The 13,907-nt window shown below is 52.4% G+C and overlaps 4 protein-coding genes across 4 annotated transcripts; all 4 read right to left on the bottom strand.

Moving 5' to 3' along the window:
- Positions 1-485: 485 nt before the first annotated feature.
- Positions 486-2,534, bottom strand: J4E85_006092 (uncharacterized protein; the record flags this gene model as incomplete). The annotated part of the gene is made up of 2 exons (XM_051470333.1): positions 486-1,990; positions 2,114-2,534. 2 exons carry the CDS (start codon positions 2,532-2,534, stop codon positions 486-488), a joined length of 1,926 nt encoding a protein of 641 aa, XP_051325821.1.
- A 231-nt stretch (positions 2,535-2,765) lies between these two features.
- Positions 2,766-6,212, bottom strand: J4E85_006091 (uncharacterized protein; the record flags this gene model as incomplete). The annotated part of the gene is made up of 5 exons (XM_051470332.1): positions 2,766-3,073; positions 3,124-4,042; positions 4,102-4,348; positions 5,156-5,847; positions 5,898-6,212. 5 exons carry the CDS (start codon positions 6,210-6,212, stop codon positions 2,766-2,768), a joined length of 2,481 nt encoding a protein of 826 aa, XP_051325820.1.
- A 514-nt stretch (positions 6,213-6,726) lies between these two features.
- Positions 6,727-10,669, bottom strand: J4E85_006090 (uncharacterized protein; the record flags this gene model as incomplete). The annotated part of the gene is made up of 4 exons (XM_051470331.1): positions 6,727-7,358; positions 7,485-9,480; positions 9,533-9,727; positions 9,779-10,669. 4 exons carry the CDS (start codon positions 10,667-10,669, stop codon positions 6,727-6,729), a joined length of 3,714 nt encoding a protein of 1,237 aa, XP_051325819.1.
- A 647-nt stretch (positions 10,670-11,316) lies between these two features.
- EGC1 (endo-1,4-beta-glucanase) lies at positions 11,317-13,733 on the bottom strand (the record flags this gene model as incomplete). The annotated part of the gene is made up of 4 exons (XM_051470330.1): positions 11,317-11,949; positions 11,997-12,315; positions 12,366-13,297; positions 13,350-13,733. 4 exons carry the CDS (start codon positions 13,731-13,733, stop codon positions 11,317-11,319), a joined length of 2,268 nt encoding a protein of 755 aa, XP_051325818.1.
- Positions 13,734-13,907: the final 174 nt, after the last annotated feature.

Here is a 13,907-nt window from a genome sequence, read left to right as displayed (position 1 = left end):
GGACGCAGGGTCGTGGATGGGACTGGCATGGCTGGGTTTTGCGGCTGGGAATTTTAGTTGGCTGATGTGGGAAACTTCAAAAACGCGTGCGCGACTGCGCGGCATGCTGGAATGCGACGCGACGACATACACACGTTCGGAAACCGTAGAAAGCATCGTAGAGCGCTCAAGCGTGTTCTCTTTTTTTTTGTAACGCGAGAGGCAAACATTTGCCCCTCTAGCCGCTTCTGTGCGTGCCAAAACGCTGATTCGCTTATGTCTTTGGGCGTAGTTTACGCCCAAGGGGCCTGCGCAGTACTCCCTGAAGGTGTCCTCATAACTCTTCACCCATGCATCGCATTACATCGCATCACACGTTGGACTCATCAAATTAATGGTACCACCATATATTCAGCGCATCTTTTGCGCGGTATCTTCATGAAGTCGTGATAACCGAGCACCTCTCCACTGTGAGCCCGGTACAAGACGTAGCACTACACCACTACTCAAAGTCGGCGCAAATACCCGTTGTTGTACTTCCACAACTGCTCCAAGCACACCGCAGCAGCAACGTACTTCCAGCTCCTCAACGTGCGGTAGTTCTCCCAGCCATCCGTCTCCAGCGCGACCATGAAGCACGCAATGGAGCGCGGCAACGCCTCCGAATCCGCATCGCCGTCCCAGTCTCCATCACCCATTACTATATTCTTGATCATGTCGCTGACATCGCGGTTGAAGCGTTCTTGAACCTCGAGGTTGGCTTCGCGGACGTAGCGGGAGGGTGCACGATCTTTCTTGCCAAGGATGTTACCACTAAACACCTCAAGCTCGGTAAGACGTGAGCCTCGAGACGGACGATGTGTGTCCATAATTTCGAACATGTTCTCTTCGTACGCTTCACGGAGTTGTTCTGCGAAATCCCAATGGTGTTCCCATTGTACTCCACGGGTCTCTCGGATCACATATCGCTTGAGCTTCTGTACCAGCGTTTCATCACCCCGGCGATGGTGAGATGTTCGGTAGGCGTTCTTCATCTTATCGAAGAACGTTTTTTCGTCGATCCGCCGATACAGAACTCCTAGGACCTTTGTGCTTGTGTAGTATGAACTCCTTGGTTTCTCAGCATTTAGCACACTCACTTCGTCGAGCTCGTCACCCTCAAGCTCCTCGAGTTCAGCAGCGCCCAAGTCGTTGACGATGAGGTTCGATCCTGGCGCCATGAAGTCAGGGCGGATGTGATCAGAACCTGGCGGTATCTGAGCCATTTTGGCAGGAATCCCAGATTTTCCAAAGTCGACGGCATCGGATGCGAGCTTGGCAAGAAGCAGGCACTCTGCATCTAGAGTGCCAAAAGGAGCCTTATCAGCGCGAATCTTGTGTTTGTTCGAAATCTGTCCCAATCGATCCATGTTCATGTATTCGATAAAGAAGTCAACGATATCGTCGGCAGTTACCGGCCGCCCCAAATCCTTTGCCGGCGTGGATGGGTAGTCGGCGGGTTGATAAACGATTCTCGGAATCAGTCGAGTGTCGTGAATGATGTGGAACAAGTCTCCATCAAGATCACCGCCACTTAGCTTCGATGGTAGATCCCGCGGACCTTGCTGTGAGAATACGACGCAGTTGTGCAGTGCTCTGAGGGGCGAACCTTCTGGAACATCGACTGCTTTGACGACCTGAATATCGCCTGGGTGTAGCGCAGGGGCTCTCGTGATGACTATTCGCTCGCCAACGAGTATGGTTCTCTTCAGTTTGTCGTTCGTATCGTAATCTTGTAGCGGAATGTAGACCTCGCCCTCTTTCAGAATGTTCCATTCGTCCATGATGCCATAAAGGAGGTAGCCGTTCTTGATTGGAATACGCGCGCGATATTTGATATCTCTCAGGCTTGACATAGCTGCCACTTCCACGATGTCGGTGAGGAAGCTGTCCGCGTGGAATGATAGACCCAATTCATTCATTCGCCGAAACAGTGACGGGACTCTCGCGAGATCACCCGAGTGGGAGTATTCTAGCAGGCTTGTTAGCACATATGACCATACGTTCGGGAAGCAGTTCATGGCGATGCCGCCGAGTATGAGGAACCAAACATCCTTTCAGGCCGCACAGCATGTGCTAGAAAACCGGGACTTACCGAGAAGGCTGGCTGCATTCAGAGGATACTCCGTCATGAGTTTCAGTTCTGTGACAGCTTCATCCTGGACCGCCATGAAGTTTTCCGCAGGTATACGTAAATCCTCAAGGATCTTGATGAACTGGTGGTTCAGATATACTCTGAGAGGCTTGTAGGCAGCTCCACAGATTTCCAAATCCCTCCACTCTTCTTTGGCGACGTATTTGGTCATACTCTTTCGGGCGTGCAGTTGATCACCTTGCAATGTCGTATCTAGTGATAGTACCCCCTTCGCACCTCTGAACCGGATCTGTAGCACCGTCGGCCTGAGTGCTCTACGGTCCGGCTGGAAGGCGTTCCAAACTTTTTGGAAGAGGCTCAATGACAAGGTTCCGCAGCCGTCACTGAATGTGCGGTTGTTTCTCGTGACGTCGTCCTTCATTTCGTTTACATAGGCGGTTTTCGAGATTGGCACCGAGAATGTTGTATCTAGATGTCGAGGTACAATGTCAGCACACATCTCACATACGTTTCGTACCGAGTTGAACCCTACCGGAGAACGCCTGCCCTATCCTCGCCGCGCATTTTGCGGCGCAACGAATCTGGGAAAAGTCACCCAAATCGCGAATGCTCAATGAAGTCAGTACAAGTCCCACACGCAAATCATACGTACTTACACATCTCTTGCGCGGACGACAATATCATCTTCCTTGAAAGGAGCCATAAACCAAGCTTCATGAGTACGGAGTGACGCATGGGAAAAGCCGAGAAATTGGAATGTATGTCCGGCGACCGTGATACCCATTCGAAGTACGCCTCGAAAGCGTTCGTAGACTCTCTCTTGCGATGCCCGTGGGTCATGGAATACCGGCAGCTCGTCTTCATCTGCGAAGAACACGCGCATGAAGAACTGGGCGTGGGTTTTGTACTTCCTCAATATACGATTGGAGACGACCCAGTCAGGGCCGCGTAGCAGGATACCTAAAATATGACTTTAGTGTTGCAATTTGCAGTATTGGAAGTCTACATACCGGTAGGTGTGACCGTAGCCTTGTATGTTAAGGCGAGGTGATTTTGCTTCTTCTGTTTGACGTCCCAGATCCGGGAAAGCTCTTCAAGACGTTGACAACATTCGATGCTTTCATCAAGAATGCGCTTAATGGTCTTGATCATGAAGCTTTTCGCTTCAACAGCTGGTGCAGGCGTTGGTATTCGCTTTCCTCTGCGACTGACTGCGTTTGAAGTAAGATCTGCCGCCTTAACACCCGGTGTAGGCGTTGGTATCCGTTTCCCAAGGAGACGAACTGCGTTCGCGGTGAGTTCTGCACCATGCTTCTCAGCAGCATTTTGTACTACCGGTATCAGTTCCTTCATCTTCCACGGGGCGATTGTACCCTCTAGCATGAGCGCTGTCAGTTGGTAACGGATATTGAACGTGAAGGTCTGCGGAAAGGATGGTCCATAGTCGCTAAGCATCTTGTTGACGACTGCATACTCGTGTTCAATACTGCCCGTCAAAGCGGTGGGCTCCATGGTCTTCATCCATTTTGTGTTAGGTCCCGCGAAGAAGGGCTTAACAAAGGTCCAAGCAAGATCAACGCTTCGGGTGTCGGAGAAGGCGATCTTGTAGACCATACACAAAGCGGAGTTCATGTCGTGAGATTTACTCAATTTGCATAGTCTTTGTAGCCGAAGAACTGGTTTTGGCGGCTTGATGCCGAGTCTCGACAATGCGGCAGAGATGTCGTTCGGTGCTTGCTCACCGGCATACAAGTGTAGATCATTAGTCGATTGAATGTCGTAGAACTTCGGTGGAGACTTGAGGGTGAATGTTATCGTTCCATGTTGGCCATTGCCGCGAGACGGAACGATGTGCTCTATAGTAGCATAATCAATATCAATCCTGCAATGCCAGTTGAAGGCTTCGGCGGTTTCTGCCCGGAGGTAAATCTGTGTGGGTAAGCATCCGTACTAACATTGACGTGTTCGATGTAGAAGGATATACCTACCACTAGAGCATTCTTGCCGAACGTAATGTAACCTTGCCTTTTGTCCTTGAGCTTCTGGTCAAAGACGAGCTTGCCAAGGTGATCGTAATCCCAGACGCCTGTCATCAGGGTACGGAAAGACAACGTCGACCCTCCCGGACGCTGAAGTTTCGCGATAGGCGTCGGACTTTTGAATCTTTTGGCCTCTTCTATCTCTTGCTTCTCTCTGAGTGACTTGAGTTGGAGCGGATCTTCCCGACGCTTGTTACTTTGGCGAAAGTCGAGCGGCTGATTTCCAAAATAAAGAGGTTGCAGCGCCTGGCGTCGGCCCTGACTACCGCGTATATCCAGAAATCGATTCCCACTGCTAACGCTCGGTACAGTGAGAATGGCGAAATCATTGTGTTGACTGGAAAACTTTCGAACGTCGAATGCGAACACGTCGACGCTGTGGAGAGCGTCCTGAAGGGTGTAACGTAAGAGGACGTGATTGGCGTCTTTGGGAACCTAATGTTACGGCATCTGGTTAGCGACTGCTTTCCTATTCGCGCCCAGCGGTTACTAGCTCAGGTATTGCTGTGAGCTTACTTTCGGAATATAGATGTCCATCTTGAACGACGGTGTTACCTCGAAAGGCTGGCTCACCAGACGTGTGAGTGATAAGCTTTATTGGCACTCCGAAGTCGCGCGAATTGAGGCAAAAGAGTAGACAATGTGAGGCAGGAAGCTACAGGTCGCTGCGAGCTCGCTGACTGGGGAAGTGGGGATGGCGCTAAGGGGATTGGGCAAGACGCGTTCTCACGTGCGCGTTGCGGGGTTACCTTTCACCTTTGAATCTGAACCACAGCAGACCGCTGATAACAGGCACGTAATTGTACTGTGCTGCTTAGTCAAAACTGCAACCATTGTGGATGTGAGAGAATTCGGCTCTGCTGCCTAGTCCTGTACGACAGTCGCGTAAAAAGGCCCGCATGCGGCGTGTCACCATGCGACAGGTCGCTCTGGAGGAGGGTTTACCAAGACACATCTCTCCCACAAAAGGCAACGATCATCCCACGCTATTCACGACTCATACAACGCAGCCATCCGCATCTGTACGTATCCCCACGCGGTTACAGGCTCGTACTTCTTCGGCTTCTCTTCATCCCAACAACCTGGCAACGCATCGATAACTGTATCCATATTTGGTGTCGCGAACACAGGGATTGAGTAGCGATCTGGTACTACTATCTCCCTGTCGTTCCGTTTGCCGTCTTCAGTGACCTTTTGAAGGACCGGAGGTAGGCCAACACGATGCACACTGCTTGTCCAACGATCGTTGCTCCATCTCGCCATGAGATCTCCGATATTGACCAACACAGTGTCCTCGATGGGCTCTGCAGCACGGAAAGTACCTGGGTTCGCAGGTTCCTGTACTTCAAGTCCTCCAACGTTGTCCTGGAATAGCAAAGTGAGCGTGCCAAAGTCGGAATGCGCGTTGATCCTGCTGCGCTCATTGTTGCGTAGCTGTTCGGCGTCGATGGAGGGGTAGTGAAGAAGCCGGAGTTGGAAGAGCGACTGCGAATGGGTTGGAGAGAGGCCTGGTGCTGGAACGTTGAGAGCAATGGAGAGAGCGTCGAGGATGCTGTGGATTAGACTGGCGCACTCGACAAAGTACTTCTCCATGAATGCGCGAAAGCCCGGAAGCTTATCTTCTGGAAGCCAGATATTTGGCTGAGCCTCATCTTTCACGTTGCCAGACTCGAAGGACTCTTTATAATCAGGCGTCTGCCTCTCATTAGCTTAGACCATGGAGAGCGAAGATGAATGCAACTAACCTCCCTCAGCTTGTTCAGCTCATTAATATCATAAACCCCTTGACTAACCTTCTCCACTCCAGGCGCCGAGTATCCACGATGATGACTGCCACCCGGCGGATGCGGAGCCAGCATCTTGGTCTCAAGCGGTAGATCGAAGAACTTCTTTGACCAAGCAAAGCACTCCTCCACCAGCTCCTTCCTCACGCCATGGTTCTTTAGGTAGACAAAGCCCATACTATGGAATGCATCGTCGATCTCCTTGGCGATCTTCTCCTGATCCTCTGCTTTACCGTGCAGGTACGCGCCGAAGTCGACGATAGGTATGCCGCTCATCTCGTCGATGGCAAGGATTAGAAAGTGAGAAGTGGTTGTGACGGAGAAATGAACAGAGAAAGAGGCAGGTGCTGACTCGCGGGTTGCTTCTATTTTGGGTAGATAGGTAGGAACGGCAAGCACGCAGTAGTACAGCGGCGGGGTCAGGTCATCGGCACTGCGGGGTACGTTCAGTTGTCGCGAGATGCAATGAACGAATCAGCGTGCATCAGCGCAATGCGTCTTAATTGTGAGGCGTTTCTCGATACATGCTTCTGCTATAGGATGCATAGAGTGACACTGCGGCGAAGACTGTTGCCAAGCACGTGATGCTTCCTCGAAGCCATCATCAAGAACAGGCCAACACCAACCTTAAAATGCTATGCATACCACTTTTCCCATGCCCTACCCTTCGTCCTAGAATGCTTTGGTGATCCACCCGCCTCATAACCATGCTACCATACCCGATGCCCATTGGTACCACCGCAAGTCCTTTCGTCATCAAGAATCATACACGCCCGCTTCCCATGGAAGTTTACGACTCTCCGAACATGTCTGCCACACCTGCCAATCCGGGGCTGGTACCTCGGACTATAGTCGGCTGTTGATCCACACTCATGTACTGCTCCATCATGACAGTCCTGGTCTTGGTCTTCGTCGATCTCTGTATTTTGCCTTGCTCGTGAATACTGACACCCTTGATGCTACTCATGAGATCTAGTACGATGCTGCGCTGCATACGTTCGTCCGACCTGTTCGCTCCACGGAGCTTTGCAAGACGGCGGTCGACGCGATACTGGTCACCCATGCCGGGTAGAGACAAGATGATCGAGCGCGGTATCTCCTCGTCCAGGTGAATGATGCCGGCGATGAGTGAGGCGAGCTCTTTCTGGCAGTCCACAAAGTATGGCTCATGGAGGGACGTAATGGCCGATTTGAGGATGTCATTGCAGAAGTAGTCCCGAATGGGCGACTTCTCCTTGAACCGTGGGAGCAGGGTGCGCAATACGCGGACCATGGTGACAACGGACCTCGTATCGCGATAACGTATTGTTGAGTTGCAGAAGAGGAGGATAGGCTCGAGGACGGCAGGCGTTGAGAGAATGAAGTCGCACATGGGCGGTGCGTTGGCTTCTTTTCGACTGTGTTCATCGTGACGGGCAAATTCTGTGACCAGGTCAGCTTTTAGTCATCAAACACGATTAGGAGACTCGGTACTAGAACCGATACCCCAACGCAGATAGAAGTCGCGAAAGGAAGACCACCAAGCACGATAAGTAATAGACGACTTACCCTGTCTCGAATCGAGCAGGACAGCGACAAGCGAAACCGCAGCATATGTGAGCTGTCGTAGTATGCTCTCAGTCTTCATCTCGTCCGTCAAGTTGTCGTTCTGCCCCGAATCCGCCACCTGTCGGGCAACCTCGTTCCATTCTCCGGAGATTTTTCGATCCAGCTCTCTGAATAGCCCCTGTATCATGGGTGGCAGGAAATGTGGTCGTAGACGCGCTGGGCAACCTTCAATGAGATGGGTGGATACGGTTAGTAAGACAGATAGATGATGCGCAGTCAGAGCGCCTGCGTGGCCAAACAGGGCTTGACTCAACGGGCCTGGCAGATCTTCTATCCCATAGAAGAAGTCTCGAAATCGCGTTAACGAGTATAGGATGTAGTACGAGCTCTCCCTAATCTGCCTTACAGTGCCTCGTACCGTCGATGCAAAACCCTCAAACGTCGACTTGGAGCCACTAACTCTTGCAAAGAAGTCGTCTCGGCTCTCTGTCGATATGCCCGCTTGCCAGAACCGATCAGTCAGTACTCTCCGAATAACCTGCTGTAGCTCTACTGGCAAGTGTGACCAGTTGGCGTCGATATCGTTGAATGCTTGTGCATGGCTCACGAGCTGGAGAAGGTTTGGGAGCAGCACTGGTATGGCCTCTGCCCAGAGTAGCGCAGCAGTCTCGTACGCAGCAGTGCCATCGCGAAGCTTTTCCGTCGATGCTGCCAGTAATGTCTTAGTAAGTCGTAGTGGCAGTTGTTGAGAACGGTCAAGAATTGAGGCCTGCAACGCCTGGCCATCACTAGGCAACTGTTGGTCAGACCAGTCCTGAATGCCGCGGAAGTTGTTCGCAGACAGAAACTCGGGTAATTGGCCCATTCCCAATACGCCACAGAAGGACTGGAATGAAGAGATGGCTTGGGTGAACTCATCGTTGCGCCAAGCATCCTTGACACGGTTGAGCATCTGTCTCATGCGCTCCTCTTGCGTGGCGCGCTCTAATGTTGTACATCTATGTATGATGATGAAAAGGAAAGCGGAGTACGCCATACGTTGGCGTTCGTCAGTCGTTGGATCATTAATCATCTCATTGACCTTGGCCTCTAGTTGCTCGTAGACGTTCATAAAGTCGTCAGCGAATTTCATCGCTAGTTTCTGCATCTCAAGACTGCATATGCGCTCGAGGTCTTTCACAGCATCGGAGTACTGTGGATAGTTCGTGTCATCGGCTAGCCGTACTGTAAGCATATACTCCAAGAAGGTAAGAGCGAATCCTGGGCGGTCGCCAAGGGCTTTTGTTGAGAGAGTTGCCATCAAAGATATTATCTTTCTTGCAACTTCAGGATCTTCGAAATGCGCTTGCAGGATTTGCCTGCCCCACTGCTCGAGCGAGTCTTCCAGGGTATTCCGCGTCCGCTCATCATCTTGCGCGTTCTCGCCTTGCCCTTGCTGCCACTTCATGTACCCCTTGAGTGCAGCTTCGATGACAGTGACCTGCGCATCGACCTGAAGGACTTGTGGAGAGTTCTTTGTGAAGTTTTGGCGCTGGAAAGCAGGCTGATCATGGTACAGGTTCTGGAGCATGTTCGTCGCCTGAGCAAGGATATGCGCCATTGCTTCTACTGGTGTCTTGCGAACCAGGACTTCGATCACGTCTGCGCAGAAGCGCCGATAGTTGCCTAGAAAAGCATGACGTTCTGGTACTGTATCAATGTCTTCGTTGAGAAATTGTAACGTAACGTCTTCGGTATCTTCGGGTAACGATTCGTATCGAATGAGTCGGGCGCAGCACGTCTCAAGTAGCCCGCCAACCATGGAGTTGACGACATCAGAGTCTCGCACGATGCTAGATCGTAACAGCTTGGTCCAACAATGGAGAACAGGTATGGAGACGACGAGACTCGGGTTGCGCATGATATCGTATAGGAAACCGAATATGCCGGTTAGGTCGCTGCCATCTGGTATCGATTGGGGCTTTTGCTCGATGAATAGTCCGAGGCTGTTGGCCAACTGTCATCATTAGCACGGTGTGACAAGCCTGAAGGATAAGAAAGGGCCTTACTTCTGAGAGTCTCTTGCAGAGCATGTATTTCTGATCATCTATGTCATTCACATCCATATCCGTGAGCGTCCAGTTGTATACTTCTCGCAGGAGTGAAACACTGCCAGGTGTGAACATGGGGCATACAAGCTCCACAAACTCGTCGTCGTGCAGGTGGGTTCGGTTGTAGATCGCTTGGAGGGTCTCGACGGCGGCCTGTTCGTGTTAGCAGCTGTCCATGTGAGTGGATGTAAAGAGTCGACCTACAATCTGCATCTCTACGGCAGGGGTAGCCAGCGCCTTGCAGACGGCCTCGATGACCTGTGTTGCAGCGATAGCCTTGGGCATGATCCACGGCATGGCCGCCTTGAGGGCCTGCATAGACTTGATAGCGCTTGTCTTAACAGCTTCCTGGTTCTGGTAGTCCTGCCCCAAGCACCATCCCAAGTTGTCGCATAGTCTCTTCAGCCATCCTTCGTCTCCACACCGCACATCCAGACTCTTCTCGCGTGTAGGAAGCTGGTCTTGTATGACGGCAAGCGGTGTGAAAATCTCGACGCAGGCGCGACCCAGGTCGCTACCTCGAAGGCCTGCCGTAGGGTCTTCGCGATTGAAGACTTCCTCAGAAAGCGTTTCCAGGACGTATAGCACGACAGCCTGGTGGTGCAAAGAACTTGTCCAGAGCGAGACCAACAGTTCGTCCATATTCAGCCACTCGGCGCCCCAACTGCGCTTCGCAATTTCCGTCCATAGCTGCGCGACCTTGTTCCTGAGGAATGCCGCATCGTCTTCGGACACGTTTTGGGCGAGCTCGATCGCATAGCCTCGTAACGCTGTGCCTTGGTCCTCGGTGAAGTCTTCCCAGCTGTATTTTATCGAGTGCTCCAGCATAGTGAGGCCATAGTAGCGGAGGGGCGCGGGTTGCGAGCGGTCGAGTGCGAGCGTGTGACCATGTGAGGGCGCTTCCGGGTGCCGTTTCGCTTGCTCGAGGTATTCGGTTGCCTGTCGGCGGGTATCATTCGTGGACGAGGTTGCGTATATGGCCTGCAGCGCTTCTAATATCTGTGAGAGGTCTGAGTCTCCGCTGCCGTTGGACTGTCGGTGTTGCGCTCCACCGCCGCCATTCGTTTGCGGGGCCTGGTCTGCCCCAACGTTCATCGTGCAGAGGGCGTCTCTAGCCTCGGTATATAAAGACGTGAGGTCAGGTGAGTCTAGCGCGAACTGCACGGGGATATTGTAGCAATGTCGTGTGCGTGGTGTTCTGGATTTCGAAGATTCGGGCGGAAGTTGCTGAAAGCGGAAGACGTAGAGGGCAAGGATCGTGGGTAAGGAAGCTTTGGCGCCCGGTGTCTGGGACAGACCAGAGAAGATGGCGGTGTAGCGAGTAAGCCCAGATTCATTGACTCACAGGCCGGGACGTGGTACGCTTTATTTCGAGGGTCCAGCAAGGCAGTCGAGGCCTCTATTCACGTCGCACGTTCCACAGACGCGTTTTGCAGGCTGCAGTCCCAAAGGCACGTCACGTCGACGCGATGTCAGCTGCTTTGCCGCCAGAACTAGGCTCGTCGCTTCCGAACTAGTCTATATCCAATATCGCTATGTACAAAATCATAAGTCTATCATAAATGCTCCCCGAACACCTTGACAAGTATAAAAAAACCGTCCAACGCTCATGTTTCCCCAAATGGATCATATGCACAAGAACTGCTGACTGCGTGACCTGAGCATCGCATGATATTGCATCACCGTGCATCGATTGGTCAAACCCCACCACACCAAACCCCGACATCATCAACTTTGCGACATTACATGACAGCGCAAGTCTGCTTTTGGCACTGCTGGAGATATCCCTCGTCTTCTTCCGTGCCTAACGCGCTTCCCGCCTTTCGCACGACGCCTTTGACAGTCATGACCTGGTCACCTTCCGCGTGCCACCACCGCAGCGTCTGCTGCAGCGCGCCATCGGTCTCCTCGGATGTGATGGTCCACTTGCCACCGCTAACCTCGACATTGGTTTGTCCTGACGGAAAGTGGAACTCGGGCAGGTAGCAGACAGTAGGGAAGTCTTCCGATGTCGAGCTTGGCGCAGAAAGGGCAAGCTTGAATGTGCAGTTCTTGAGGTCGAACCCGTACGACGAAATGTCTCCATGGACGGCAACGGGGGTGGGGCGGATGAAGGCCTCTGCTGCTCGCAGACCCCGAACGTCGTCGTCATCTTTCTTTGAGCTCATTCGTTCTGCGGTGATGGTCTTCTGCAGGTTGGAAGGGTTAATGCTAAGGGTGTCGGTCGACTGTGCTCTCGAGAACGTGGGCGAATTTTTGTCTAGCGACGCACGGGAGTCGGCTGGCGAGAAGGGGCCTGCAGGAACCGCCTTGTCGTCTACTGAGTAGATGGAGAGATCCTCTCCGTTCCAAAGGTCGCCCCAGTAATGGCAGTTCTGGTCTTTGTCAGCCGTGTCCAATTCTAGACAGAATGGAAACATACATTTGCTACATAGGTCCACAGGGCGAAGCCGTTAGCTTTACTGTCTTCAAGCGCGAAGTGATTGGCATCCAAGGCAGCTATCTGGCTGCTGTAGTTACCTGTCTTGTACGCATACTTGTCGTCCATATCGTATGGGATACCGATCTCGGTGAAGATACAGGGGTGAACACCCGTGTACTCTGTACCTTCGTCTCGGATCGCCTTGAGCTGGTGGGAGAAGCAGTTTCTGATGGCATTCTCGCCAATCTTTATGGCGAACGCTGGCGTGAGATACTTTCCTCGCAACACACCGAATACGTCGACATTCCATACGCGGTTCCTATGTGACATTAGACGAGATGAGATAAGAATCAGTATTCTGGAACATACCACTTCTTTGTGATCAGAGTGATGCCATCGTAGAAATGGGGCGAGAAGATCATGTTGGGATCATCGTCTTCTGTGCCCTTGACCTTTGGCGGTATCTCCAACACTGGCGGCTGGAAGAACATCAAAGAATCCGGGAATATGGACTTGACCATCTTGCTGTACGCCCGGTAGTGCGGCAGCCAGTAGTGGTTTGTGAAGTACTCGTAGTCAATCTTGGCCCCATTTTTGGGATCAATTCCGAAGTAGTCCTTCTTCAAGACCGTGTCAGTCGCTGGGTCCCAGACACCGTGTTGCGCCCACAAGCATTCGCCCAACTTCCACCCTGGGTCGCGTTTCCAGCCGTATTTGGTGTCGTCGTAATCTTTCGATAGCCATGCCATAGTGCCCTCGGGATCCACTAATGCCGAGCCACTCTTGTATGGTCCCAGCCCGCCAAATTCCCAAGTCGATATCTCGCAAGCTCTACCCGATCCGGTAAGTATCGCCTGCCAAGCCGTCGGCGAGGTGCCCTTCTGGAGTTTTTGTTCGCTCGGGATCTGGGTAATATCTTGGTAGCTGATGAGGCCTCTGTTGGGCTCATTCATGCTTTCCCACCCAACGATCGGGTCGTGCCACAGGTCGCCTGCTTGGTGTATCCGCTTCGCTAGATGCTCGCATGCCCCGATGTAGTGATCTTGAAGATAGTCCTGGATATTCTTTCCGTCTATGATGGCCTTGGGCGCGAAGTCCCTACCACCAAAGAACAGTGTCCACATGACCTGACATACTAATCGTGTGTAGTTGGTGGTCCAGATCATCTTAGGGAAAGTGGCAGGGTCGGGGTATGTGTTGTGCACGAGGGCGGCTTCGGTGACGGCGAAGTTCTCGGGGTCCAGCCCGCAAGCATAGAGAGTCCACATGGGCGCGCCAGAACCTCCAGAGAATCGTGACCACTATGTGATGCATTAGAGAAGGAGTAAATGAATCTATTGGAATGCTACCTACGACATCCTGGTGAGGATCCATGAAGATGTAGAACCCATATTCTTTCGCCTTTCGTAGGAGAGCGATGGTGTGGTCTATCCACTCCTCGTCGTACTTGCCCGGGCCCGCGTGCTCTATGGCTTCCCACGTGAAGACATAGCGGATGGTGTTGTAACCCCAACTACGTAATCGCGAGAAGTGTGTCGCGGAGTCTTCTAGCGAAAAGGGTCGGTTGACAAAGGAGACATTGTCGCCGTCGAAGAAGTTGTCTGGAATGTGTGACGGCTGATCTGGCTTCGCAGGAAACTTGGCGTCGGCTGCACAGTTGATACCGTGCAGGGTGACTTCGCGGTTCTGGGGGTCTCGAAATATACGTCCGTCGATACGCAGCCGAATGGGAGACATTACTGGGGGCAGGCGTGTGGACGGTGACGAGGAGAGTGAATGAGAGGAACAGGAAAAGGTGCGCAAGGCGGGTGCGAAGAGGAGCTATGAGGTATGCGCCTGTCTAGTCCTGATGGCGTAGCGGCGGCGTTCACGGGCATGCATCTGGGCATGTCGTAATCCATGCCTGCCCGC

The sequence above is a fragment of the Alternaria conjuncta genome (assembly GCF_024043145.1).
Source record: "Alternaria conjuncta strain BMP 0040 chromosome Unknown scaffold_8, whole genome shotgun sequence".
NCBI lineage: Eukaryota > Fungi > Ascomycota > Dothideomycetes > Pleosporales > Pleosporaceae > Alternaria > Alternaria conjuncta.
This window is presented reverse-complemented; position numbering and strand designations above follow the sequence as displayed.